The sequence below is a fragment of the Neomonachus schauinslandi genome, chromosome 7 (genome assembly GCF_002201575.2).
Source record: "Neomonachus schauinslandi chromosome 7, ASM220157v2, whole genome shotgun sequence".
In the NCBI taxonomy this organism is placed as follows: domain Eukaryota; kingdom Metazoa; phylum Chordata; class Mammalia; order Carnivora; family Phocidae; genus Neomonachus; species Neomonachus schauinslandi.
Window position 1 is genome coordinate 8,124,742 of NC_058409.1, and position 25,656 is coordinate 8,150,397.

General features: G+C 45.9%; 1 protein-coding gene across 1 annotated transcript in view; it reads left to right on the plus strand.

The window, feature by feature from the left end:
• Positions 1–1,958: 1,958 nt before the first annotated feature.
• KCNN2 (potassium calcium-activated channel subfamily N member 2) overlaps positions 1,959–25,656 on the plus strand; it is a 153,901-nt gene continuing 130,203 nt past the window's right edge. Inside the window, exons 1-3 of the mRNA XM_021701941.2 lie at positions 1,959–1,980; positions 2,831–4,119; positions 4,760–4,855. Of these exons, the coding sequence (XP_021557616.2) occupies positions 1,959–1,980; positions 2,831–4,119; positions 4,760–4,855 (1,407 nt within the window). The remainder of the gene's footprint in view (positions 1,981–2,830; positions 4,120–4,759; positions 4,856–25,656) is intronic.

The window sequence follows — 25,656 nt, forward strand, 5'->3', positions numbered from 1 at the left end:
GGAGAAGCAGGCTTCCTGCTGAGCTCGATCCCAAGACCCTGAGATCATGACCTGACCCAAAGGCAGATGCTTAACGACTGAGCCACCCAGGTGCCCCTCATGAGTTTTTTTTTTTTAATGAGTTTTGGTATTCTGACAATTCCTCATGCTGTGGGTCAAATCTCCATTTCTTTCTTACTCTGTGCATCCCATTCTCCCCTGAGTCCCCTTTGTGAGCAACGGGAACTCCATACATCATTATCATAAATCTTAGTAAACATTGTTTCTACATGATTAATGGTACTGCACATAATCCCGGACCAAGGCACAGAGATATACAGGGCAAAAGATACAACATTTTGTCCCTGTTATTTTGTTTGTGCAACCTTTATTTGAAGTCTTGAACTTGCTATTTGAGAAAGTCAGTTTGATACACAGAATGTAGCTGTTACTTATGGTGTTTTAGTCATTCTAGAACCTTATATCTAACTGGATGCTGGCAACAATTGTGATATTTGGGGAGGCACCTATGTCATCTTTCATCTAAATTTATGAAGGGCTAAGGAAAGTATTAATTTCCCATGGTAACACTTCTTGACTTTAATTTTAAAGAGGAATCAAACTTTTCATTCAATTCAGCTGCATAGAGACTAGCAGAAGCCTACAGAATGTGTTATATAGTGAAAATAAATGTATGATTTTTGTGCCTGAGTTGAATTTTGTTTCACCCCAGAAGGTGAATAACTTAATTTGGAAGCTTTCGTTGTAATTTCAAACTCAGCACATTAGAATTGTTTTTAATAGCCATGCTCACCTCGCAATTCTTGCATTATCTACTCAGCTACCCCAGTGATTCAGTGAGCTTCATAATTCTAAACAAGTTTTATTGAATTGCCAAAAATCAGGACAGCGTATAAACATAACATGCTGGCTCCACTCCATATTCAAATTCTAGTCTTGACCAAGACTATTGAAAAATAAAATTTCTGAGAGTACTCATTATCTTAGGTGGAGGGCTATGGGCCTAAAAGCAACCCTGTCCTTTTTTTTTTCTTCTGGATCTGTTTACTTGCACGTACAAAAAATTAAAATTGTTTAACCCACGTCCAAAAGATAGCCTAAAATGAATTATTCACTCCATGGTATTGAAAACGCGCACACACACACTCTTAGGACAAGGTACCTGGTAAGCAACTTTAGGGCAGCTGCCGAGTAGAATATCAAGAAATTGGATCCAGCTGAGAATTCCAATTATCTAATGAGGGTGATCTGTTTACGCTCTAATGGTCTAAGTCATTATAATCTCGATCATAAAAATCATGCATTCAGATTACGATTTACAATGGAAACAGATATTCAGCTGGCTAGTTCCTTCCATGTCCTTTTCGGGGAGACTGGAATTTCAATGTACAAAGAAATACGAAGAAGCATTTAAGAGAGAGCAGTAACAATCCTCGAAAAGGGATCCCCTACCGCTTTGTGTTGGTATATCCCCTAAGAGAAGAACACATTGCAGGAAATTCGTGAGACACAAAATGCAGTTTTTATTGGTTTATTAGAAAGTAAATAATTATACCTGACCCTAGCAAAACTCCAGCACTGGCCCCGGAGTGGACACTCAGCCGGGGTTTTCGTTATGAATAATTTCCCAGCCAGGCTGTAACGAAGGACGCGACTCGGCCCGCGCCAGGCCCCTCTCCCACCCGCCGCCGCAGTCGGGGCTCGGCCGAGGAGAGGCTCGGGGTTTGCGCATCTGTGACCCGGCTTTGCTTTGTGTCTGTGCTTTGCAGGTGGGGAGGAGGAAGAGGAACAGAGGCGGCGCTGGTGGCCGGCGGTCGCTGAGCAGACCCCAGACCCTCGAGCAAGCCAGCCCTCCACCGCCGGAGAAGTCCGCGGCCCTACCCACTGGGGCGGCCGGAGGGCCTGAGCGCCCGAGACCCGGAGCCCGGAGACCCGGCGGCCTGGGGCGCCAGCCCCTCATGTTCCGCAGGAGGCGCAAATGTGAGCCGGCGGTAGCTGGGAAAGCCCTCCGCCCCCGCCAGGGGGACCCGGGAAGCCCGCGCGGGCTCCTCCCGCGGACGGTGGGGATCCCCTCCTCCGGCCCCGCCCCCACCCTCCCCGGGCCCGGGTGCCGAGGCGGTTAACCCTCCCCGCGCCGCAGCGCACTCGGGCCGGAGCACGGCGCAGCCAATCTCGACTCCCGGGCGCCGGAGCCGAGCGACTGGGGATGATCCGGGCGCGGGGCCCGCCCTGAACTCGCGGCGACCAAACCGGGGCTCAGGCCCCGGGGTTCTCCCCAAGCCCTGCTGCACTGGCGTAGCCAGTCGCCAAACTTTTTCTCCCCAAAGCCGGTGCCCCCGCAGTTCTTTGGCGGGCAGCCGGCGGCCCACTCTCCGCGGGACGATTAGGGAGAGGTGGGCGTGCGCCGAGGGGGCTGCTGTTGTGCAGCCCTACGAGGCGTGCGCGCGGGCGGTCAAGTGGCAGGGGTTCCGCACTGTCCCCGCGCCTGACCCACGGCTGGGGTGGCCCAACGTGCTGCAGTGCCGGGCGCAGGTGATCCAGACTGCGCGTCCGGCACTAGCTAGGGGGTCGGCGGCGAGGGAGGGAGGGACGCCCCTTTCTTCTTTCCTCCCCCCTGCAGCCCGGCTGCACTGCCTGGGGGCTCCCCATCCCCGGTGGTGCTCACCGGCGCTCCCAATCAGCAGGTGCCCTCCCCGCCGCCCTCCCCCTGCCCTGGCCTGCGCACCCCAGGGTTCTCATCCTGCAGATTCCCTCCTCCCCATCTCTCTCGCTCACACACACACGTTCCCCTCAGCCGCGCGCGCCGCAAACTCAGTCTTGGTCCCCGCAGGTGATGTCATGCCCATTGTTTTGGTGCGCCCAACCAATCGGACTCGCCGCCTCGATTCTACCGGAGCCGGCATGGGCCCTTCCTCGCACCAGCGGCAGGAGTCCCCGCTCCCGACCATAACGCATTGCGCAGGGTGCACCACCGCCTGGTCTCCCTGCAGCTTTAACAGCCCTGACATGGAAACCCCATTGCAGTTCCAGCGCGGCTTCTTCTCAGAACAGCCGCCGCCGCCGCCGCGCTCCTCACACCTGCATTGCCAGCAGCAGCAACAGAGCCAGGACAAGGCGTGCGCGCCCTTCGCGTCCGTCCCGCAGCCTCAGCACCAGCCGCACCTCGCGCACCAGCCGCCGGGCAGCGGCGGCAGCAGCCCATGCCTCCGGTGCAACAGCTGCGCCTCCTCCGGTGTCCCGGCGGCGGGGGCGGGGGCGGGGGCGGGGGATAACCTGTCCCTGCTGCTCCGCACCTCCTCGCCCGGCGGCGCCTTCCGGACCCGCGCCTCCTCGCCGCTGTCGGGCTCGTCGTGCTGCTGCTGCTGCTCGTCGCGCCGGGGCAGCCAGCTCAATGTGAGCGAGCTGACGCCGTCCAGCCATGCCAGTGCGCTCCGGCAGCAGTACACGCAGCAGCCGGCGTCCGCCTCCCAGTACCACCAGTGCCACAGCCTGCAGCCCGCCGCCAGCCCCACGGGCAGCCTCGGCAGCCTGGGCTCCGGGCCCCCGCTCTCGCACCACCACCACCACCACCCGCCCCCGGCGCACCACCAGCACCACCAGCCCCAGGCGCGCCGCGAGAGCAACCCCTTCACCGAAATAGCCATGAGCAGCTGCAGGTACAACGGGGGCGTCATGCGGCCGCTCAGCAACTTGAGCGCGTCCCGCCGGAACCTGCACGAGATGGACTCGGAGGCGCAGCCCTTACAGCCGCCCGCGTCCGTCGGAGGAGGTGGCGGCGCGTCCTCCCCGTCTGCAGCCGCCGCCGCCGCCGCCGCCGCCGCTTCGTCCTCAGCCCCGGAGATCGTGGTGTCTAAGCCGGAGCACAACAACTCCAATAACCTGGCGCTCTACGGAGCGGGCGGCAGCGCTGGAGGCGGCGGCGGCGGCGGCGGGCATGGCAACAGCAGTGGCACCAAGTCTAGCAAAAAGAAGAACCAGAACATCGGCTACAAGCTGGGCCACCGGCGCGCCCTGTTCGAGAAGCGCAAGCGGCTCAGCGACTACGCGCTCATCTTCGGCATGTTCGGCATAGTGGTCATGGTCATCGAGACCGAGCTGTCGTGGGGCGCCTACGACAAGGTAGGCGCTCGAACCGCTTGCCCAGCCTTCCAGGGCCGCGGGGACCGGACGCTGGGTGGTTGGGATGGGCCCCGGGGGGAACTCCCTGCCTGCCAGCCCCGAGCCTCCCCGGGACGGTCGCAGGTGCCCGCCGGGACAGCGAACACGGCTCAGACGCGCACCCCTAAGCCTCGAGGCAACTCTAGAGAGGGAGCCGAAGTTCTGGAGGCAGTGAGTGCCCAGCGCCTTTGGGCACATTAAATAAATGGTTCCAGGAGTCAGTGGGGGAAAGCATGCTCTGTTGCTTTCCAGGTGCTCGGGATTTAGGAGGCCCCTTTCAACCCAAAGCGCTTAAACTCAGGAATAACTCCCTCTGGGTTTGCAGAGCCGGGATCTGCGCTTGAGTCTGTGATGGCGCGGACCCGCTGCCTGGCCATCCGCCTGCCCTGCTCCCCTCTCATTTCCCTTTGAGGCCAAGTGATCTGACAGATCACAGAGCCAAGACAGGTGCTCTCCTCCTCCTCCTCCTCCTCCTCCTGGGAGTTCACATTCGCTGTCTGGGAGCTGACTGACCCCCATCCCGGGGTGGGGGTAGGGGGGCCCTGGAAGGTGGTTAAAAGTACTGGTTTCTTAAAAGTGCTTCTGTCTGACTGTGTTGCAGGCGTCACTGTATTCCTTAGCTCTGAAATGCCTTATCAGTCTCTCCACAATCATCCTGCTCGGGCTGATCATCGTGTACCACGCCAGGGAAATACAGGTAACTTAGATTCTGCTATTTATGAATGACCCAAAGCGCTGCTGCCGCCGGCTTGGAGAAGCGCAAGGCAGCTTTTTTCCCCCAATCCTTCCTGTCCTTCCCTGAGGTTACAGAAGACACATGCTGTAGTCTTGCCTTGGCACCTAACCTGTTCTTTCAAGAAGTTCAAAACAAAACAGTGCAGCATGTAAACAGGCTGGGTTGTATTTGTTAAATCCTTAAGATTTCCCCCTCTCTTCTTCAGGTAGATCTTCTCTAAATCAGCCCCTGCATTTGTTTTCCTTAAGGCCAATTAGGTACTAGCCTTCATCTGTAGGGTAAAGGCAAATTCTTGTTTGATACACCTATTCCCCCTGGGTGCGTCATTATGGAAGATAGTGTCCATCCCTGTGTATCATCTTCTATAATGTAGCTTAGAGAAGAAAATAGGCTCATGATATTCCTAGCTAAGATACGTAAATGAGACATGAGAAAAACTCAGACTCTTTCTATATCCCCGGACATTAATCAAACAAACAAAAAATCCATCTTAAGGTTAGAATACAAATTCTGTATATGTGGTGGTTTGGTAGATTTTTAGCTACAATCATTACATTGCCCTTTAAAAAAAAGTCATTTAAGAGCAAAGGCCACTGCCCTTGTGAGCAGTCTTGTTAGGAAATGTTTTGTTTAAATGCAGCCAGGAACTCTATTGTTGGATTTGGGTATTACTAACAATTTCAGAATACTCATATAAAATTCATGGGTCGTCTTTGGAGTTGTTTACTTTGCTGTAGCCTTCAATCAAAGGAATATTAAGGTTTGTGAATTAAAATAACTAGAGTTTTCAAAAATGAAGTAAGGTTGGGATTTTCCAGTTTAGAATTTACACTAATACGTATTTTCTGCTTTTTTTTTGGAGCTGTTGTTGGATATTTGTTGGAACTCTTAAACCCTTCAGTTTAGGGTGCTTCCCGTTAGGAGTTGCCTTTAAATTTAAAACATATAGAACTTGCCATTTAAATAATTTAATATTAATTACGTTAAATCAATTTGAGGTTAGTCATTAGCAAGTACGGACCAAATATGGAAGAAACCAATTTTAACTATTGGGCAAGCACAACCCCAAAGGAGCAGGGAGAATGACTTCATCTTACTTTCACATTTGCAAAGACTTTGAACGGTATCCTTCCAAAGGGAGAAAGTTAGCGAATGAGAATTAGAAAGAGTGAAACTATTTAGAGGTAAGTAATCAAACTGCCTTGGCGAAACAAGGCGAACACACACTAGAACTCTAACTTCTTAATAATGTACAGGAAGGTCCATTTTAATTCGGGGCTTGTGATCCTGGGCTTCTGAGATTCTTTCAGATATTCTTAAGTGATGCTAAAATGTGGCTTACCCATAACGAGTGCATCTTCTCACTTTGACTTCAAGAGCAGACACTTAGAGCTGGGAGGAACAAAATAGAATGAATGGTCCTTTGACTCAGTTTACAGACGGGGAACCCAAAGTCAGAAGAGGTGAGTAGCTTGCCAGATGGCACAGCTAAACAGGGCAGAGTGTGACCAGGCCCTGTCCTCCAGCTTCTAGTCCAGATAGCTTCCTACTGTGCTCTGTTACTTGCCAGAGGCCCCGAAACATGAGCACTTTTTTTTTTGGCCTGTGGTTTCTCTCTACAAGTTTGGTTGATGAATAGGTTAAATTTAAAAGGTTGCTGTAAAATCTTCTTAGGTATTTTTAAAAATCAAGTAACTTAAAACAACTTTTTTTTTGGCTTGGTGATTGGAGTGGTTTTCCTTCATTCAGCTGGAGAGAGAACTTGCTGGTGTTTTTTTTTTTTTTTTGAAGATTTTATTTATTATTTATTTGAGAGAGAACGAGAGAGAGTGAGAGAGCACATGAGAGGGGGGAGGGCCAGAGGGAGAAGCAGACTCCCTGCCGAGCAGGGAGCCCGATGCGGGACTCGATCCAGGGACTCCAGGATCATGACCTGAGCTGAAGGCAGACGCTTAACCATCTGAGCCACTCAGGCGCCCTGCTGGTGTTTTTATTGAGCATTAGCTTTCATACCGCCGTTCGGTCCTTCTGAAAAGCGCACAGCTAAACATGCATTCGTTGGGGAGACTTTGGACGGTATTCCCATCGAGAGCAAAGCGTCTTCCTGAAAACACTGGCTTTTTAAGAATTATTGGGAGGTTTTTTGAGATAACTTATAGGAGTTTGTGAGGAGTAGCCAAATGTTATGTATTATTAAAATTTTTTTGATACCATGTTAGAACTCTTGAAACTTCTAGAAACTAATAAAAATACAGGAATTCAAATTTTTCCAGATTTTTCACACTTGGAATTCCACTTGCTGGCTCATTTTGAGGACTATTTCTGTTGCACAAATGCATGGATCTATTGATTAGAAGATGTATAGGGTTGGTGACAAAAATAAGGACATGTGTTGTTCCTCTAAAACTTGTAAGCACCGTGAATTTCTTTACTGTTGAGGCAATATAAATATCCCAGGATGTTAGATTTTTTAAAACTGGGTTTATTTTACATGATACATAGTTTCTGTTAAACCATCCACACTTAAATTTCAAAATCGATGCTTGGGTAGTATCATTCATTTGTTTTGGTTGTAGCTTTTTCACTCAGTGTTTTATCCAAGGGGGATTTCTTTCTCAAGCTGAAGCTCCAAATGCTTATCTGAGATGCTTTTACAAAAATATAAAGTGGAAGAGGACCAAATAAACTTGAGGACCCTGAGCTAGAAGTCAGGCACCATAAAAACACTTACTAACTTATCCAGATATTCGAGTCAGCCATATTGGCAAAATAGTTGACCTTGAAGCTCAGTGAAACTAAGTGCATAGGCATATGTATCTATATATGGAAAAAGATGCACTGTGGTCCCCCTTTTTTTACTTATTGATGTTACTGCTGTAGGTGTATTTCTTTCATAAGTTTTAAGCAAGAAGGCACTTCTCAGTTTACTGTTAACAATTCCAAACATACTGAGTAGCTTTGGGTGGAAGAACTCTGTTGCCAATCAGAGCCTGTGTTTGGATGTAGCATGTTGTCTAAAATGACAGTTTTTCTTTTTCTGTTTAGCATACCAACGTGGTGATTGGGTAGCAAGAGCTAGCTGAGTGTGGCTTTCTGGTCCATGGTAGGATTTCTCACTGCGTTCAGGCAAAGTGTCCTAGCCAAGGTTCTGGCTCTCTGTCCACTGGAATGGCTTAACGAAGCTTGGGGAGGCCCTGACATTTCCATGGAGAACCTTGGAAAGTAAGTCAGTGTGACCTTTTATAAAATGTTTATACACACTGGCAAAATAAGACGGTTCAGGTGAGTCATGGTCGGAAGTGCCTGAATTAAAATAGTGCGATGAGGAGGCTTTGAAAGAACAGAGCTCAGTACGTTGCAGCCTTGGTGTCCTTTTTCAGTACCACAGACAGCTCAGTGCACCAGGTCTTAGTCTGTACATTTCACTAATTACTTGAATGCCCCGCCCCCCAACCAAAAATGAAGTCACTTTGTGTGTCTGCTTGTTAGAATGCTTATACAAAATCGGATTTAGTGGGAGTGGTTTTTCAGCTCAGTAGATGTTAGACTTTTTTTCCAGTAGACATTTGGCTTTATTTTCTATATCCATCAGTAAAGCCAAAGCAACAAAAACAAAAATAAACAACAACAAAAAAATCTCATCCACGAATGAATGATGAGTAAAGAAATAAATGCCTATGTATCACGGTCTTCCGACAAAGCAAAAGCACTCTAGAGATTGTTTTTATATGATTTGGAAACGTCACTTGATACTAAATAAGTGACTTTTCCTTCTCATGTCTCAGGTCAAATAATAGGAAAAACAAAGGCATGATGTCCTGTCACTTTCTTTTTTACCTCTCCTCCTTCTCTGTGGGATTGGGAGTATGTCTTGGATGGAGCAAGTACACAGTCAAGTTCAAATACCCTTTAAGATCTTCAACATCAGAAAATTTGAATCTAGATTTCACTTCCATCTTTTCAACTTCAGTCTACTTGAATTTCTCATGTGGAAGCAATTTTAGTTGACATAGTTGTGTAGTATTTTGAGAGAGACAAATACAAAATTCTAAATCAGGAAAGAAAACCCCTTGGACCTTGATCTGCCTTGTTCTCATGGGATTTGGAAGAATGGTACATACTTTAAAGTTAAACAATTTTTTTTTTACTTTGTCTTGGGAATAATATAATTATGTAATACATAGCATCAGAGGAAACACTAGTTGTTCTTTGGTATCTTTTGCAATGGGATAATTCCTTCTCTTTCAACTTAGCTTTTCAGTGATGGAGGACATTGATCTAAAACTTGAAGAACAGAAATTAAACTTTTTCTTTACTCATGCATCTAGGCCGCACAAAGGAAGAGGGAATGAGTGAGGGCAAGGGCCTTAGCAACGCCTGAAGGCTCTGTTTAGAGAGGAGTGGTGAGGCACCCACTTAGTGGACTCTGGTTTGCCTTGTGGAGCTTGGGAAAGAATGCTCCCTTTCCCACTCCTACAGAGAGCAAGTAGATGCTTCCAGGCCATGCAGATAATATGGCATCTGGCTATTCTGATGAATACAATAATAGCACATATAGTCAGAATAAACAGTACAGAAGAGTTTCAAAGAAACGTGATAGTCACATTCTCTAACCTCTCCGACCTGTTTCTGAGGGGCAACCACTTTGAAGTCTCTCGTATACTCTACAGTTTTCAGAATTGCATCTTTAGATGTGTTTAGATACAGAGAAAGCTGGCTTTTATTCCATGATATATCTGGGAGGTTTTGCCTCCTCAGCACATAGAGACCTGTCTCATTCTCTTTTAGCACCTGCATGTGATCCTATTTTATGGATGTACTGCGGTTCACTCATAGGCATTTCGACTGTTCTAGGTTTTTGCTATTATAGACAGTACTACAAATGAACATTCTTGTATACTCATTTTCAACTGCTCATTAGAGTACACGCATATGGTAAATATCCAGTGGTCAGATCACTGAATCCAAGGGCATTTGTGTTTCAAAAGGGAAGGCCCATTGCCCACTAGCCCTTCCAGAAGAGTTTTCATTCCCCGCATCCCCACACATTATTCCTCCACAGTATTGTTAACACTGGATATTATAAAAAAGGAATTTTAAACATCTTTGGATTTTTGAAGTCTAAAAAGTTGATTTGCCTGAAAAAAATTTTTTGGAGAAAAAATTTAAGGACAAACTCATGGCCTCATAGGCTTATTTGCAACAACGTGTGATCTCTGGGGGTGCCTTATCTGATCTGCCAACAAATTTAACAGTCCCTGGAAGGAGGCCACCAGAGGCAAATAGTTGCCACACTTTAATTTTTTTACTTAAAAAAATTTAGAGATGGAGGAAGCTGCAAAAGTAGAAGGAGGCTATCTTCGTTGGTCTTTAGGTCTCTGCTCTCGTCAGCAAGATAGATGAGAATTGCAGGTTAACTGTGAGACTCCAAATGATGGGGATGTGGGAAATTTGCCTGAATTGCCTTGTTGGTTAGCTCCAGGGCTGATACCTCTGTGGCCAGTGGCTTCTGCATTCGGTTGTAATGGGACTCTCAGTCCCTTTGACTTCGTGTCGACACTGTAGTAACGAAATCACTCAGGACTAATTTTCCCTGCCTGCCCGTGTGAAGATCTCTGCATTATTAATGGGTGTGACGCTAAATAAAGTGATATCCTGGTGTGTTTACAGACCAGCATCACAAATGAGTGGAAGAGTGCAACTTTAGGTTTACCACAAATGGGTTTCCTTGGTCTGCCAGCATGTTTTGGGGCCATGTTTTGTGCACTGTGGAAAGAGGGGCACCGTGGGCTGTCATTGTCCCAAACCACATCTGGTGGGGCGTACAGAGGGAGCCTACACTGATTTAACCTCAGGAAGTTACTTCTGGCCAGGGTATAAAGTGGTTTTGTGGGGCTACTTGAGAATGAATTTCCGCACAAGAAAAAATAATAGGATGTCTGCTACTTTGGGAGTCTAATTTTACCCTGAAACTCCTTACGAATGCTATTTATGAAACTAGAAAGTGCGTGGAGGGAATGATCTGGCCCGGTATCCCACCCAGCCTGGGAAATCCCTTTATGTCATAGATAAAAGTGGTCACCCACTTTCTTGCTTGAACCCTCTTCCCACGACTGGCAGGCAGTTTGCCCGTCCAAGGCTGTCTGTTCCAAGGCCAGACAACTCTTACTTTTAGGAAGATTTTCTTTAGGTTGAGGTAAAGCCTGGTTTTATTCCTTCCACGCTCAACATGTTAAAAGGTTTTGAGCTTTGCAGAGACGACGGAGAAGAAGACAGGAATGTCCCTTGCCTCTTGCAACATAGGACGCAGGGTTCAGGAGAGAGGCAGACATGAAGAAACACAGTCCTGGGAAGTTGTGATCAGTGTCATAAAGGGATAGAAAGGGCTGAGATCAAAAATACTTGGAGGTAAGGAGGGGTGGTTACACATCCGACCGGGTCCTCGGGGGGAGTGTTCTCCAAGGATTTGACTTTGAAACTGAGACCTATAAGAAAAGACATTGTCAGCAATTCTGAGTCTGTGGAAACAATTTGTGCTAAGGCCTCGTGACCAAAAGGAGTTTCCTGCACTTAAACAAATGAGAGCAAACCGGTGTGGCCCAAGCCAGGGGGAGAACAAGAGAATGGTCCTGGGTGGAGTGAGAGAGGATTTAGGATTCTGATATTGAGGGGTCTTGAGGCCATGATAAGGATTTAGGGATTTTTTTTTTTTTCCTTTGCAAAGCACAGGGTGGGGAAGTCAATAAAGAGTTTATTTAAAGCATGGACAGTCATGATCCAACATACTGTTTGGGTGGACCTTTTGTCCTGATGTTCTGAGGAGATGTTCTGAGGAGACTGGCCTGGAGATGACCAAAAAGTTCTTGACCAGCCAATTAATAGTGAGAGGTGATGCTCATTTGGCTGGAGTAATAGCGGTGGAGATGCAGAGAAGTCTGACTTGAGACCCATGTTGGAGGTAGAGTGGGGGCTTCCTAGCACTGGATGGGATGTGACAGGTGAGGTCAAGGGATGTCACAGAGACAGATCCAAGGGTTCCAGTCAGAGCAACTGAGTATATGGTACCAAGAGGGGAAGACCCACAGTGAAGGGTGAGGAGGTGGAGACAGGGGTTTGTATTGGCAGAATACATTTGAAAGACTTCTGATTATACAGGGGAAGCTAGGGTTCAGAGGAAAAGTCTATAATGGAAATTTAAATGGGCGCCATCAGCATAGAGGCTGTTTAAAGCCACGGGAATTGATGAAGTCATTGAGTGAGAAGAAAGATAAGAAGGTCAAGAGTTGATCAACCTGGGACATCTATAGGTCGTGTAAAGGAGGAATAGCAAAAAGAGTTGGGATGAATTGTCCCTGCTGTGGAGGTGGCAGTGTTGGGGTGGGGGGTGCTATGTATCACACGCTGTGAAGCCCGTTAAAATGGGGTGGAGAAGTGCCTTAAGGATTTGGCAAATTGAAGGTCATTGCTGACCTTGACACACAGTTTCAGTGCAGTGATAGAGACAGAAGACAGACTGCAGTTTCCAGTATAGCAGAATAAATTGATCCCCCCCTTTGCAGAATCACAGAGCAAACATTTAAACGTTGGTTAGTCCCCCTTAAATGCCCTCCTAATTAAATAGTCCCAGTTTCTTTGAACGTTCCTGATCAGACTTACAATGTTCCCTGATCGTATTCTTCTGTCCTTAACTCTGTTTTGCTGAGTTCCCTTTTCAAATTAGAAAGTTAGAAAGGTACCCAGGACTTTCAGATGGGATTCTTGCCTCCCTTTCTCAAAGATGCTACGTGATACCCACCGTTATTGGTCTACAATGGTCATCGCTTCACGCGAACCACTGCCAAGTAAGACTTGTAAAATTGTTATGGAACCTAGTATATGGCTTCACTTTTATGGACCCTCTTCTCTAGCATCTTGGTTTCAGACCCGGGTTTCAGCCTGTCAGAGTTATTTGAATCATAATCCCAGTGTTTACTTGACAAACACTTGTTTCGCTTCGGAAAACGCTGTGTATGGACTCATTATAGAGTTGCTCCATTGGCAAGACCCAAATTAGCGCTAAATTCTGTTCCAGAAACATGGTCAATATTATCGGCCCTACCTGGTTGGCACACACCTGCCATCGACGCGTTTAACGCTTCTTCCGGGCTTCTGGCTAAGCCGTGAGTGTGAAAAATGGACCTTGGGAACCTGTGCGCAAGGCAAGAGTTCATGAACCACGGTCAGAGCTCAGAAGTAGGGCCTTTTTTGCTGTGAGACATCTGCTCATTCATGATATTTGGTACCGCCTTTCAAGTAATGACAACTCTGTGAACCCTGACTATCAGGCAGCCCACGTTCCTCTACCAGAATGTCACGAGGACTGTCATATCCCTCGCTGAATCTCCGTATTCCGTGAGAACTGTAATCTTGTGATCTCCCCGTCTGTTAACAATATCCAAGAAGGAAAAAAGAGGGATGGGCTTATTATTTTAAGCGTTGTGATGTAGGCTTCGTGACCAAATGCCTTTCCTCTTAAAAATTTCGTTTTCCTTTCCAGATTATACAATTGATAACTTATTCATATTAGAAAATTGGAAAACCTAGAAAACATGAGAAAGAATGTCAGTGTGGTCTCACCACCTAGAGATAACTATTATTTTGTTCTAATGTATTTACACAAAGTAGATGGTGTGTGTTTATATATATATGTTATATATCTGTAAAAAGAAATTTGGAATTCTTTTCATGTGATTTTTCTTTTGATTTCCCCATGCTGTTACATGTTCTTTTTTTTTTTTTAAGATTTTATTTATTTATTTTTGTGAGAGAGAGAGAGCACGAGCAGGGGGCAGGGGCAGAGGGAGAAGCAGACTCCCTGCTGAGCAGGGAGCCCGATGCGGGACTCGATCCCAGGACCCTGAGAACATGGCCTGAGCCAAAGGCAGACACTTAACCGACTGAGCCACCCAGGTGCCCGCCATGAAACATTCTTAATAGATCCAATTTTTTTCTCCCCGTCCTATGGCTGTAATCAATTTAATCCTTTCCCTTATTTTAGACACTTAAAAAGTAGAAAAAAACTATTTAAAATCATTTTTTAAAAGATTTTATTTTTAAGTAGTCTCTACAGCCAGCATGGGGCTCAAATTTACAACCCTGAGATCAAGAGTCACACGCTCCCCCTACTGAGCCAGCCAGGTGCCCCTAAAATCATTTCTATAATGAGTACTGTTGCAGATGAGCTTTTGTGAGCCCCTCTGATGATTTCTTAGGGAAAAATTGCTAAGAGAGAAGTTACTGAGGTCAAGGATATTATTTAAGACAATTGGCAGTTTTTTAATTTGTCACCCCGCAAAGTTTTTAGTAGTCTTTTCATTTTTTAAAGTGCTTACAGACCACCTCATGTAGTGTTTTCTGGAGCCTTTCAGTCACATTTACTGGTTAGTATTTTGATGACTGTACTACCTCGTGAGTCTGGGGATTTGCTTCTTTGTCGTTGGCCTTGTCTTCCTATGTCCCCATGATCTTGGTTTCTAAATTACTGGCTCACCAGGTTTGTAAAAGGGTATCCCTGTTTAACAATTAACGTTGATGTAGGGACAGTGTGAGTGCTGGTGTCGACAGGTAACTTTTTATTTTTTATATTTTTATTTTTTTAAAGATTTTTATTTATTTATTGAGAGAGAGAGTGATAGAGAGAGAGCATGAGAGGGGGAGAGTCAGAGGGAGAAGCAGGCTTCCCACTGAGCACGGAGCCCGATCCGGGGCTCGATCCCGGGACTCCAGGATCATGACCTGAGCCGAAGGCAGTCGCTTAACCAACTGAGCCACCCAAGCGCCCTTGGCAGGTAACTTTGTCCCCAGATGTTCCCAGTCTTTTTTTTTAATTATTATAGGAAGCTGTAAAAAATCATAATTTGTGAAATTTTTCTCTGTGAACTTCCCCGCTGAGCAGAGCCGTCAGACGCTGCTTTGGGTTGTTTACTATTTGTTCTGTGGTGTAGCCTCATGGTTTTGTGCACTTACCTCTGGAGCCGTTGAGTCCGGGCTCACACCCAGCTCTGCCACTAATTAGCTGTGTGACCTTGGGCAAGTTTACTTCATCTCTCTGCGCTTCAGTATCCTTGTCTCTAAAATGGGGAATCTAGAGTATGTCTCTCGTCGGTTTGTTAGGAGGATTATGTGACATTTTATATATATATATAGAGAGAGAGAGAGAGAGAGAGAGCGCACTTGGAACCCTAGCTGGTGTGTGGTGAGGGCAATGGAGGTGTCAGATGCTTGTTATTGTTAGCTATTTTGGAGTTTGTTGGGGTGAAGGGAAGGAATAGGAGCCTAACCTCTCTTGGGCTTTAGAAAACAGGGATAATTTCTTTTTTTTTTTTCTTTTTGTTTTAAACAAGTCTTATGAATGGGAACAGAAAAAATAAAAGTGGGCATTTGAATGGTGTTCATTAGTTTAACTATCTAGAATGTGTGTGTCTGTGTGTTCATTTTTTTTTTTAATAGAAGTTATGATATCTACTGAAGGCAGCCAACATTTTTTTTTTTAGCTGAGTTACTTTACATGTTCCCTCTGGGCAGGTTGGCTCTCTGAGAAGGTAAGTGTTCATTTTGGCTGTTAGGTTTCAGGTCTGTTAACAAGTGTTAAAGGACTATAACGTTATGGCTAACAGTTTTTACCGGAACAGCCATTTCCCCCATAAACCTACAGTCGGTGCGGCTTCATGCTGAACATAAGGCTGTTTGTGAGCTCAGTAACTCCTTCATGCATCCAGGTCGTAGCTGATGGCATCTCCTCATCACTAATTAGGACCCTGGTGACTTAAAAGAGTTAAGTGAGGTGCTCTGAAAAGTAAGCAAAGGGAATCATTTGGATAATGGAAAGTTCTGGTATTAACCCACTGCTGAAAGGAAATGAGGTAGTAAACAGCCAAAGGCAAGCATGCCTGCGTGTGTGTGTGTGTGTGTGTGTGTGTGTGTGTGTGTGTGTGTAAAGGACTGTAATTGTCAGAATTTCTGTCCCTCTTCACTGTAGGGCTACAGGATAGGCAAATCAAAAGTCCTTGTTCTTTTCTGTACTGGATTTGTCTCTAGCAAGAGTTTGGTGTAGTACATCACCACTCCCTACCTCTGTGCTTGGAGAACAGTGGTCTGAAGGGATGGAGAATTTGTGTGTGTAAATATGGCAAGTAACATCTCAAAATATTCTTGGTACAGTGATTGGATTGACTTTTTCTCAGAGAACTTGCATCTTCTCTCCTGTTCCACGTCAAATAGTCATTAGTCGAGTCTGTATTATGCTGGTCTCTCTTTTTGACAATGTGTTATTGATGGGTGAACTTTGGGCTTGGCTTTTTGAATCTATGAAACACATTGGGGTTCAGACTTGATAAACATTGAACTGAACTGTTGTTGATGAGTTTTGACAGCCGGTATCCTACGGCAGTAATTTGTCCTTTGCTTTCTGGAATATTCTGAGCGTATTTGCCCAATACTGTATTTCTCTGTAGTGGTTTTATCCAGTAGGTGTTAAGATGGAGTTGTTTCCAAGTCATCTGGCTATTGAGATTTGTATGGTCAGAGAGGTAGACTTCTTTCCTTCTGGAAGCTTTGGTCTTCCAAGGATGTTCTGTGTAGTAGTTGCATATTAGTTTTGACACAAACATACTGAATCAACTATCATGTGTTTTTCATGGTTTTGGCCTTGGGTAGTCCTTTTCTGACAGTAGAGTGTACTGTCATGAGGGTTCATAAATACATGGGTACTAATTCTTATGCTGTTTAATTTTTTGCTAAGTCGCTAAGGGAAATTGTGTCTTAGTATTGGATTTATTCTTAAGGTCAGGGATTATTTAAAATATTGAAAAATAATAATCAGGCTGAGTGTTATTGAAGTGGCATGCATATAAAAGTGATGGCCGTGGGGTTTATAATAGTCACCTCATGCTTTTTCAAAGGCAGATCTTCTACTTCTAGACACATACCCAAGCAAAGCTTTTGACTGAAAACCTAGTTTCTGTGGACCCAGCTATGTAATTTTAAGGCTAAAAGTTTTGGCTTTTAGAAACTTGCTAGGTTCATTTTCATATTGGTAAATCTTCCCATGATTGGGGGAAAAGTTCTTATGTCAAAGAGCATGAGTTGCTATCTGTCTCTGGAAGTGAGAATAGCTTGAGATACATTTATTTAGTTAAATACGCTGTTAGTTGAAAGCTTTAAGCTCACTGCTTCAACCTGTGGCTGATGTTTCAAACATTAAAGCTGCTGTTGAAAAATACTTTGAACAGACCTTCAACTTCTTTCTCATTAGTATTTCAGTCCAGAACTTCACTATTTGTTCTCATTTGTCAGTATCAAAAAGGATACTTAATGAAAGTGCATTTGGCCAGACTTTCACAAATTAAGCAGTAGTGATACAAAGAAAAATCTCTAATTGCTTGGCTTTTTGGGGGTGGGGGCAGAGGAAACCATAGCACTTGCATTTAGGGATGAAAACTACTTTTAAAAGATTTTATTTATTTATTTTTCAGAGAGAGAGAGAGAGGAGCACAAGCAGGGGGAGGGGCAGAGGGAGAAGCAGGCTCCTCGCTGAGCAAGGAGCCTGATGCAGGACTCGATCCCGGGACGCTGGGATCATGACCTGAGCCAAAGGCAGATGCTTAACTGACTGAGCCACTCAGGCGTCCCTGAAAACTACTTTTAAAAATTTTTCTTGATTTGGAACTCACTGATGACGGGCTCTTAGATTAGATTTCTTATATCATTTTAGAAAGGTTCCATCTTCTGTATTCTTTTTTTTTTTTTCTTCAGCGTATCTATTTTACATACTCTTCTTTATCCTTGTGACAACCGCACCTGCCTGTCAGCTGTGCTTTGGCTGGGTTCTGCTTTATACCTCGGATGCATCCCTTGGGTGTCCCTTGCATTGGGGGACAGAGATCCAGCCCACTTGCTGTCACGTTCATGGTGTTGCTTAGTCCGGTGCTCTGTATACTGAATGCTTCACTGGCAGCTATTTCAAAATAATTTATCCAAGTCCGGCTCATTGCAGCTTTATGTAACTGGCCACAGAGGGAGAGTGGACGTGCGGTCCCTCCCGCCTGTGTCAGAACATCCTGTGGGGAGACCACACAGCACGGTCAGTGGCAAACATGTGGCAAACCTTTTCCTGCAGGAAAAGGTCTTCTCGCCACCGTTGTGCAGGAGCACACGTAGGCACAGGGAGATGCTCACTGGGAGGCAGGGTGGGATGAAGACCTGAATTAGGATGCATTGCCACATGGGAACACATGCAGTAATTGCAAAGGGAGAGGCTTGGGAGGCCGGTGGGATGGAGCTGATGAGCTCAGAGACCCCCATCATGTGTGCTCTAGCTGCATTCCCAGGCTGGAGTGTGAATTTTTAGTAATTTGCTCATCTTCTCTGTCTTCTAGTGGTGTAGTGATGACCTACTACATCAGAGCAGTCAATGATGATCTTAATCCTCTTTTTCTTAATCACAATGGGGGGCATTCCAATGAAGCGCTACAAATGTGTCCCTCTTTACCGAGAAGATAAGAAGAGCAGGATTTTAGAATCATCTCATTGACTTTGTTTTAAATTTGCCTGTTGGATCCCTTCTTCAGAGGAGCAGCCTTGCCTACCCAGCAATCTCTGAAGCCCCAGCTCGGTGTGTTTACATTACCCATTCCTCTCCGCTCCCCTAGCCTTGTTTCCATTTGGGAATATTCTGGGGGAACACATGCTGTGTTTTGAGATTTCCAGCCACGGCAAGCAAGCAGGATTCCCTAGCCGACTCGGGTCCTCAGGGACGAGTCGTGGATACATGCTGATCTCTGATACCCTTGGAGGCGTCCCTGCTGTTGGAGGGAGGACATACAGGCATATGCAATATAAAGGCTTACAAACAGAACATTCTCAGGTCATGATCCCAGGGTCCTGGGATCGAGCCCCGCATCGGGCTCCCTGCTCCGCGGGGAGTCTGCTTCTCCCTCTCCCTCTGCTGCTCCCCCTGCTTGTGCTCTCTCTGTCAAATGAATAAATAAAATCTTTAAAAAAAAAAAAAGCAAAACAACTTTGTGAAAAGTAGAAGAGGCACTGCCTGGAGGGAAAGGTGCTATTTTGGGGGGGGGAGTTGTCACTGTCCTATAGGGGTGCAGGTGGCAACACAGAGATGAGCCCCCCCAGAGGAAAGGGTAGGAGTGGCCGTTGACAGACACCTTCTGTCTAGACAGCCACATGCACTCCCGGGAAGCAGCCCAGGGGAATGGTTAAGAACTCTGCCTCTGCATCCAGAGAGATGGGAGGTACAACGCGGCCTCACCCTGCATGACCACGGAAAGAAAACTGTCCCCCTCTCAGCCTTAGTTTCTGTGTCTGTAAAATGAAGATGATACTTAGACCTATCTCATTGGGAGGTTTTGAGGACTCAATGAGACAGGGTTTATGAAGAACCTGGGGTGATACTGACACATCGTAAACAGCCATTCAGGAAACATAAACTCCATCTATTACTATTCTTCCGTCACGACTATTATTAAGAAAAGACCATAGCCAGGGCAGGGAAACGGAACCCAGAGTTTTGGAGGGTCTCCCAGTGGAGATGCGGGAAGGTAATGTATTTCAAGGCGGCCAAACCAGGTTCTGGTAAGGGAGAATCTGGGCAGAGAAGGCAAATCCTTGCTTAGTGAGGCCAGAGGGTTGGCGAACAATAGCCCATGGGCCAAATGTGGCCTCCTGGGCAAATCTAACCTGCCTGTTCTTATAAACAAAGTTTTACTGGAACACAGCCATCCCATTTGCTTACAAATTGTATATGGCTGCTTTCGCTACAGCAGCAGAGTTGAGCTGTTGCAACAGAGACAGTATGACCTGCAAAGTCAAAAATATTTACTCTGGTCCTTTACGGACAGTTGGCCAATCCTTGAGTTGGAGAATGGGATGGTCAATGAAGGCAGGGAGTGGTACGTGCCACAGTGTTTCTTCTGCCTTGACATCAAAAGCTATTTGAGGGGCACTTGGGTGGCTCAGTCAGTTAAGCATTCAACTCTTAATCTCAGCACAGGATTGTGAGTTCAGGCCCCACGTGGGGCTCCACAGTGGATATGGAGCCTACTTAAAAAAAAAAAAAAAAAAAGCTATTTTAGTCTTTGGTCTGATTTTAGGCTTACTAAGGGATTAAGGGATGTGGTGAGCAGAGGTTCGGGCAGACCTGCTCGCAACCTGGCAAGTGTGATTTCTATCGAGGAAGGTCTTCTGCTGGGACCCAAGTCCTCAGGCTCCCTGTGGGATCTCGCACTTCTGGGACTGAGGTGAAATGGCCCTCTGGAATTAGACTTAGATCCTCCTGTGTGAGTAGAATGGCTATAGTTGGAACTGCTTCCATGGGGAGTCTGAGCAGGAACCTCAGGGCTCAAGGTCTCTCCTGGAGGAGGCCAGTAATGGGAGGCTGGTCCCGTCTGCACCTCGGTGCGCCCAGAGCTTAGGCTCAGGGAAGGTGGGCTGGGGGTGGGGTCAGGCTCAAGACACTGTGGGTGTGGCTGGCCTCAATCAAGGAAGGGAGGCTCATTTGTTGCTTATTTGGAAGCAAGGGTTGAGTTGGCTGTTCTCTAACTCCATATTTTACCAGGAAAAAAAAAAAATCACACATGAAGTTGGGAAGCAGTAAAGAATGTTGGTTTTTCTCTTTAGGTCTGGATTTCTGGAATTGTTCTTTAGGTCTGGAATGGATAATTGATTAATTTGCTTATTTCTCTTCCCTCATGATTATAGTTCTATTTCCTGTAGATAATCTTCCCTCTCAGCTGCCCATAGGCCTCCTCCTTGCCCCACATTTGCTTTCCTGGCCAGGGCTCCCCAGACCTCCTCAGGCTCCAGGGAGGGACCTGACTCCTCCTCATGCCTCCCACCCCTCCCCGGACCCAGTGGAGTCACAGGATCATAAAGATGTTTCCTCCTTAGTGCGTTTTGCATTATGGCTGCTTTCTGGTAACTTTCTCTCAAATGCCTTAGTTCTGTGTTTCCTGAACTTTGACTTCTCCCCGGTCCTCCTACAATCTCCACTCTATTTACGTTTAATTACTATTTTATATTTATATTATTTGTATTATATACCATATTTTATATTATATTGTGGTACTAGAATATGCAGTGTATTACATATAATATACATACCTTACATTGATGCTTGTACAATATATACTTATGTATTACACTGTGACAGTATATTGTATCTACAATAATAGAATATATGTTATAGAACTATACTATGTAAAACCTAACACAATAATTATGTTGTATATTATACAGTGTATTTGGAATGTTATATAAGATACATATGATTTATATAAAATATATTAAAATAATAGTATCATGTTATATCCTACATTAGATTGTTATTGTATTTATATTTTAATATTTGTAGTACTTATTATATTCAGTATTTTTCTTTTTTTTTAAGATTTATTTTTTTGAGAGGGAGAGAGCATGCGTGCATGATGTGGGGGCAAAGGGCAGAGGGAAAGAGAGAGAATCCCAAGCAGATCCCCACTGAGTGAGGAGCCAGATGAGGGGCTCGATCCCACAACCTGAGATCATGACCTGAGCTGAAATCAAGAGCCGGACGCTTAACCAATGGAGCCACCCAGGTGCCCCGATTCAGTATTTTTCTTTAAATCAGTTCCCTTCTTTAGCTTCATCTTAAGTAATCATATCCATGAAATCACGGATTGGAGTATAATATTGCATATGTTGTTAATATGCAATCCATGAAAACTGTAAACATTAGAATCATCTCATAGGAACATGTAAAACCCCTTTCGGGAATTTCTATCTTGGTTTTTATCCTCATCGCTTTTAACGCGTATGAAAGTAGTCTCCCCGCTTCTTTCCCGTGGCCCCCTCGCTTCTTTCTGGTGGTCCATCCTCCCCACTGCAGGAATGTCTTCCCCAGACGTAAAGCTGAGCCTGTCACATCAGGTTCCAGGGCCCTCTGTTGCCATCAGGGTGACATCTTTACTGCACATACTTCACAACTCAGCTCTTGGGACCTGGCCCCCATCTACCCATCGGCCCCTCTGTGCTGTGTTCCTGTCCGCTGAATATACTCCTTCTGCTGCAACAATGTTGAATCGCTTGCAGTTCCCGAAAGTATCACTCTGTTCCTTGCCCCTGTGCCTGGAATACCTTTTCCCCTTTATTTGCCCAAATCCTGGTGGTGCTTGAAAATTCACCCCAAGACTCCTTTCTGCCAGGTAGCCTTCCCTGCTCAACCCCCTCATGAGTTTGATGGAGCTGCCCTCCTCCTTTTTGTGGCTGCCCTGAAGTTGAACAGAGTGATCATGAGCCCTGGCATGAAACGGAACTCAACTTGAACCCAGGTCCTCCTAACTTCTTCTCAGTGACTTTGACATATAAGCAGCTCTGAGCTTCAGTTTCTCTTCTGTCAAATGGGGAGAAGAGGGTATATCTTGTGAAATCACCGTAAGGATTATACTGGGATTAATTCCCTGCTTTGTGCAGTGCTGGACACATAGTAATCACACAGACTGTAGCATTATTATTGTCTTTGTTGTGTTTGCCATCATGAATCACGACCGTCGTTAGGACTGCATGACGGGTATGGGGACAGTCAGGGTGTGGGAGGATGGCAAAGTGTCTGGTCCAATATGTGGCCTTCCGGGGGGGCCAGGGGGTGGGGGCCATTAATAGAGCAACATGCATCAGGCTCTGAGTCCTGCTTCCACTGCCAGCCCCCAGAGGGCAGGTGTCTCGGCTGATTCGGCTGTACGTCCCCAGGGCTGAGCAGTCCAGGGAGCAAACCCCAGGTCCCTGCATCTAGGGTTCTGTTAAAAAACAAAATTCAACCAGGTAAATCCGAAGATCTAACTGGCTTTATTAAACGATTGACGAATCAGGCAGCATGTCATCCAACAAGTCGAGGGGAACTCCCAGGAGCTGTATAAAATGGAAGGTTTTTCAAGGTAGAGAAGGAATTAACAAGGAATGCATTGCTTTTTAGGCAAGGTCTCCTTCCTAAGGGGAATGAAAGGGGTCTGTGTAGGGATTACCTCCTAGTGTTGAGCAGGAAAATCTGGTTTGGCTGGTTGAAGGTTGCATGGGGGAGGGGATGTTGAAACTGCAGTTAGGTTAGGTACTAAGCCGTGGTTTGCTAACACAGGGACTTATCATAAGTGATCCATTTTTAACTGTTCATACATCTTACTGTGATCTCGGTGACCATAAACCAGAGTAGTCACCTAAGCAGTCCTTGTGTCCTCACCTTTGAAATGGGACAGCCATAGCTACTTCGGCCTCTGAGTCTACCGGAAGGATAATTGACCATGTGGGCAAAATAACCTGTCTTAGAGGAGATGGTAGGGCCATTGAACACTAACAACAGTTTAATAAACATGCCTGCTCTTAGCATAAGCTCTTTCTACGCAGTGGCATTTTTCTATCATGGTTTCTATACCACTAAAAAATTTAGCCTTCACTATTTGTGATTTGGCTTGACTTTGAGTTAAAAGCTCTATATTAACAGGAGTAAAAGGATAGTTAGATACTGAGACAGTCAGGGATCTTGGGAACAGCCACGGGGGACACTGCCTCCTGGCTGTCAATCACTTTTCTTGCAGAGGGCAGCACGGGCTGGACCGAAGAGCAAGCCCAGATCTGTTCAGACTGACCCAAGGACAGGATGGCAGCCAAATCTGACCTTTCACCAGCTCCCCTGCCCTCATTTTAATGCTGAAAAACACGCCCAGAGGTTGAGATTTAATATGCAAATCAACCTACCAAGTATGAAGCAGCCTGTTCTATCAACTGCACCTGCGCATGCACCCACCTTCCTGGGATTCCCCGACCCTCCGCATGCTTGGACATCACTCCTTTTCCACCTAGGTCCCTTTCAAACAAGAGTTCCCTGACCATTGTTGCGGAGTCAGTCGACATCTTTGTCAGGACCGTGTCTCCCTTCACCTGCACCTGTTGGCCCAATAACGCCTTGCCTGTGCCTTTAAATTTGGGGTCCAGCCTCGTTTCTTCAGTTGTTGGGTCCAAGGACCCCGTCCCGTGACAGTAGCATTGATTGAAATTATAGCTGTGCATTTGTTTCTGTTCTTTGTAGCTGTACCTAAAGAGACCAGTTTTGTAGATTTGGCTGAGAGAATGTGAAAATGAATCTATCCAGTTCCATCAGTGCTCTGCTTATGAAGCCTTGACCATTTTAGGAGGGGGGTGGGAATCAGGATGCTCTGATGGGTGATGGGCTAGCTCCCCCAGCTTCCAATACTTGTGTTTGACTGCAGAGCCCTTCTCTTTGAGTCTCTCCGTTCCCTGCAAGGTGATCCGATTGCAGAGTCTCCCACTACAGTTGTCCTCTTTGACTTCCTGATCCTTACAAAATGCCTTCGGACTTTCTCAGCTCATCTCAACGCACCCCCCGCCCCGCCCTTCTCTGGGAAGCCGCCTCTGATTATTTCAGACACTTTATTCCCTTTCTTTAAGGAGCAATGTTTGCGTTTATTGTCGTTCTGTATAATTGAGTGTGGAAGCCTCCTTGAGTTGTTCTGTGTGCCTGAACCTGAACGTGACCTCTCAAGGGCATTTACATATTCTTGTGCCCCCGAGTTGCATCACAGGCTGTACTATCGAATGCTACCATCCATTGCTCCTGTGGAATCGAACCAGAGTGTGGGTGAGGCAGGACCTAGTCCTTTCCATATTTTCTTCCTAACGGTGCTAGGACAGTGCTGGGCAATGGGAGGAGGTGGGATACTGTCAATGTAAAATGAACATACTTTTTAGAATTTCTAAAAGAGAGGAAGAGACCTTTTTTTCTTTCTTTCTTTCTTTTCTTTCTTTTCTTTCTTTTCTTTCTTTCTTTTCTTTTTCTTTTCTTTCTTTCTTTTCTTTCTTTTCTTTCTTTTCTTTCTTTCTTTCTTTCTTTCTTTCTTTCTTTCTTTTCTTCCTTTCTTTCCTTTCTTTCTTTTCTTTCTTTCTTTTCTTTCTTTTCTTTCTTTCTTTTCTTTCTTTCTTTTCTTTCTTTCTTTTCTTTCTTTCTTTCTTTCTTTCTTTCTTTCTTTCTTTCTTTCCTTCCTTCCTTCCTTCCTTCCTTCCTTCCTTCCTTCCTTCCTTCCTTCCTTCCTTCCTTCCTTCCTTCCTTCCTTCCTTCCTTCCTTCCTTCCTTCCTTCCTTCTTTCGAGAGAGCACACACCAGTGCACGTGCACACGGGACTGGGGGAAGAAAGGGAGAAGGAGAGAGAGAATCCCAAGCAGGCTTCATGCCCAGCCCTGGGGCCCCATGCAGGGCTCGGTCTCACAACTCTGAGATCATGATCTGAGCCTAAATCAAGAGTCCTATGCTTAACCTACTGAGCCCTGGGAGGACAGCTGCCCAGGATGCACAACCTTCATAAAGAAGAGAGTGCTCAGGCAAGGGAACATTTGGCGTGGGGTTATATACATTTTTTTTTTACATAAAAAGTTACAAATCATTAGGCAAAGGATGTTTCAGAAAGTTACAGACTGTATCTTAAGTTTCTCCTACATGCAGAGCTGTATAATTTAATCTTACGAAAACCAGGGAAGTTGCTTCTTTTTTCTTATCTTTTGTGTTCAGATTGTTCCTTTTTTGGCTATTATTTTAATGAAGCACATGTACAGTGTGTGCTCGGGGCAGAAATAGAGCCCATGCTTTGAGGTTTTGCAGCGTCGTTTTTGACCTTGGTAAATGTTTAAGTATGGCTTTCCCTGGGCACCCAGGAGCGGGCCCACAAACA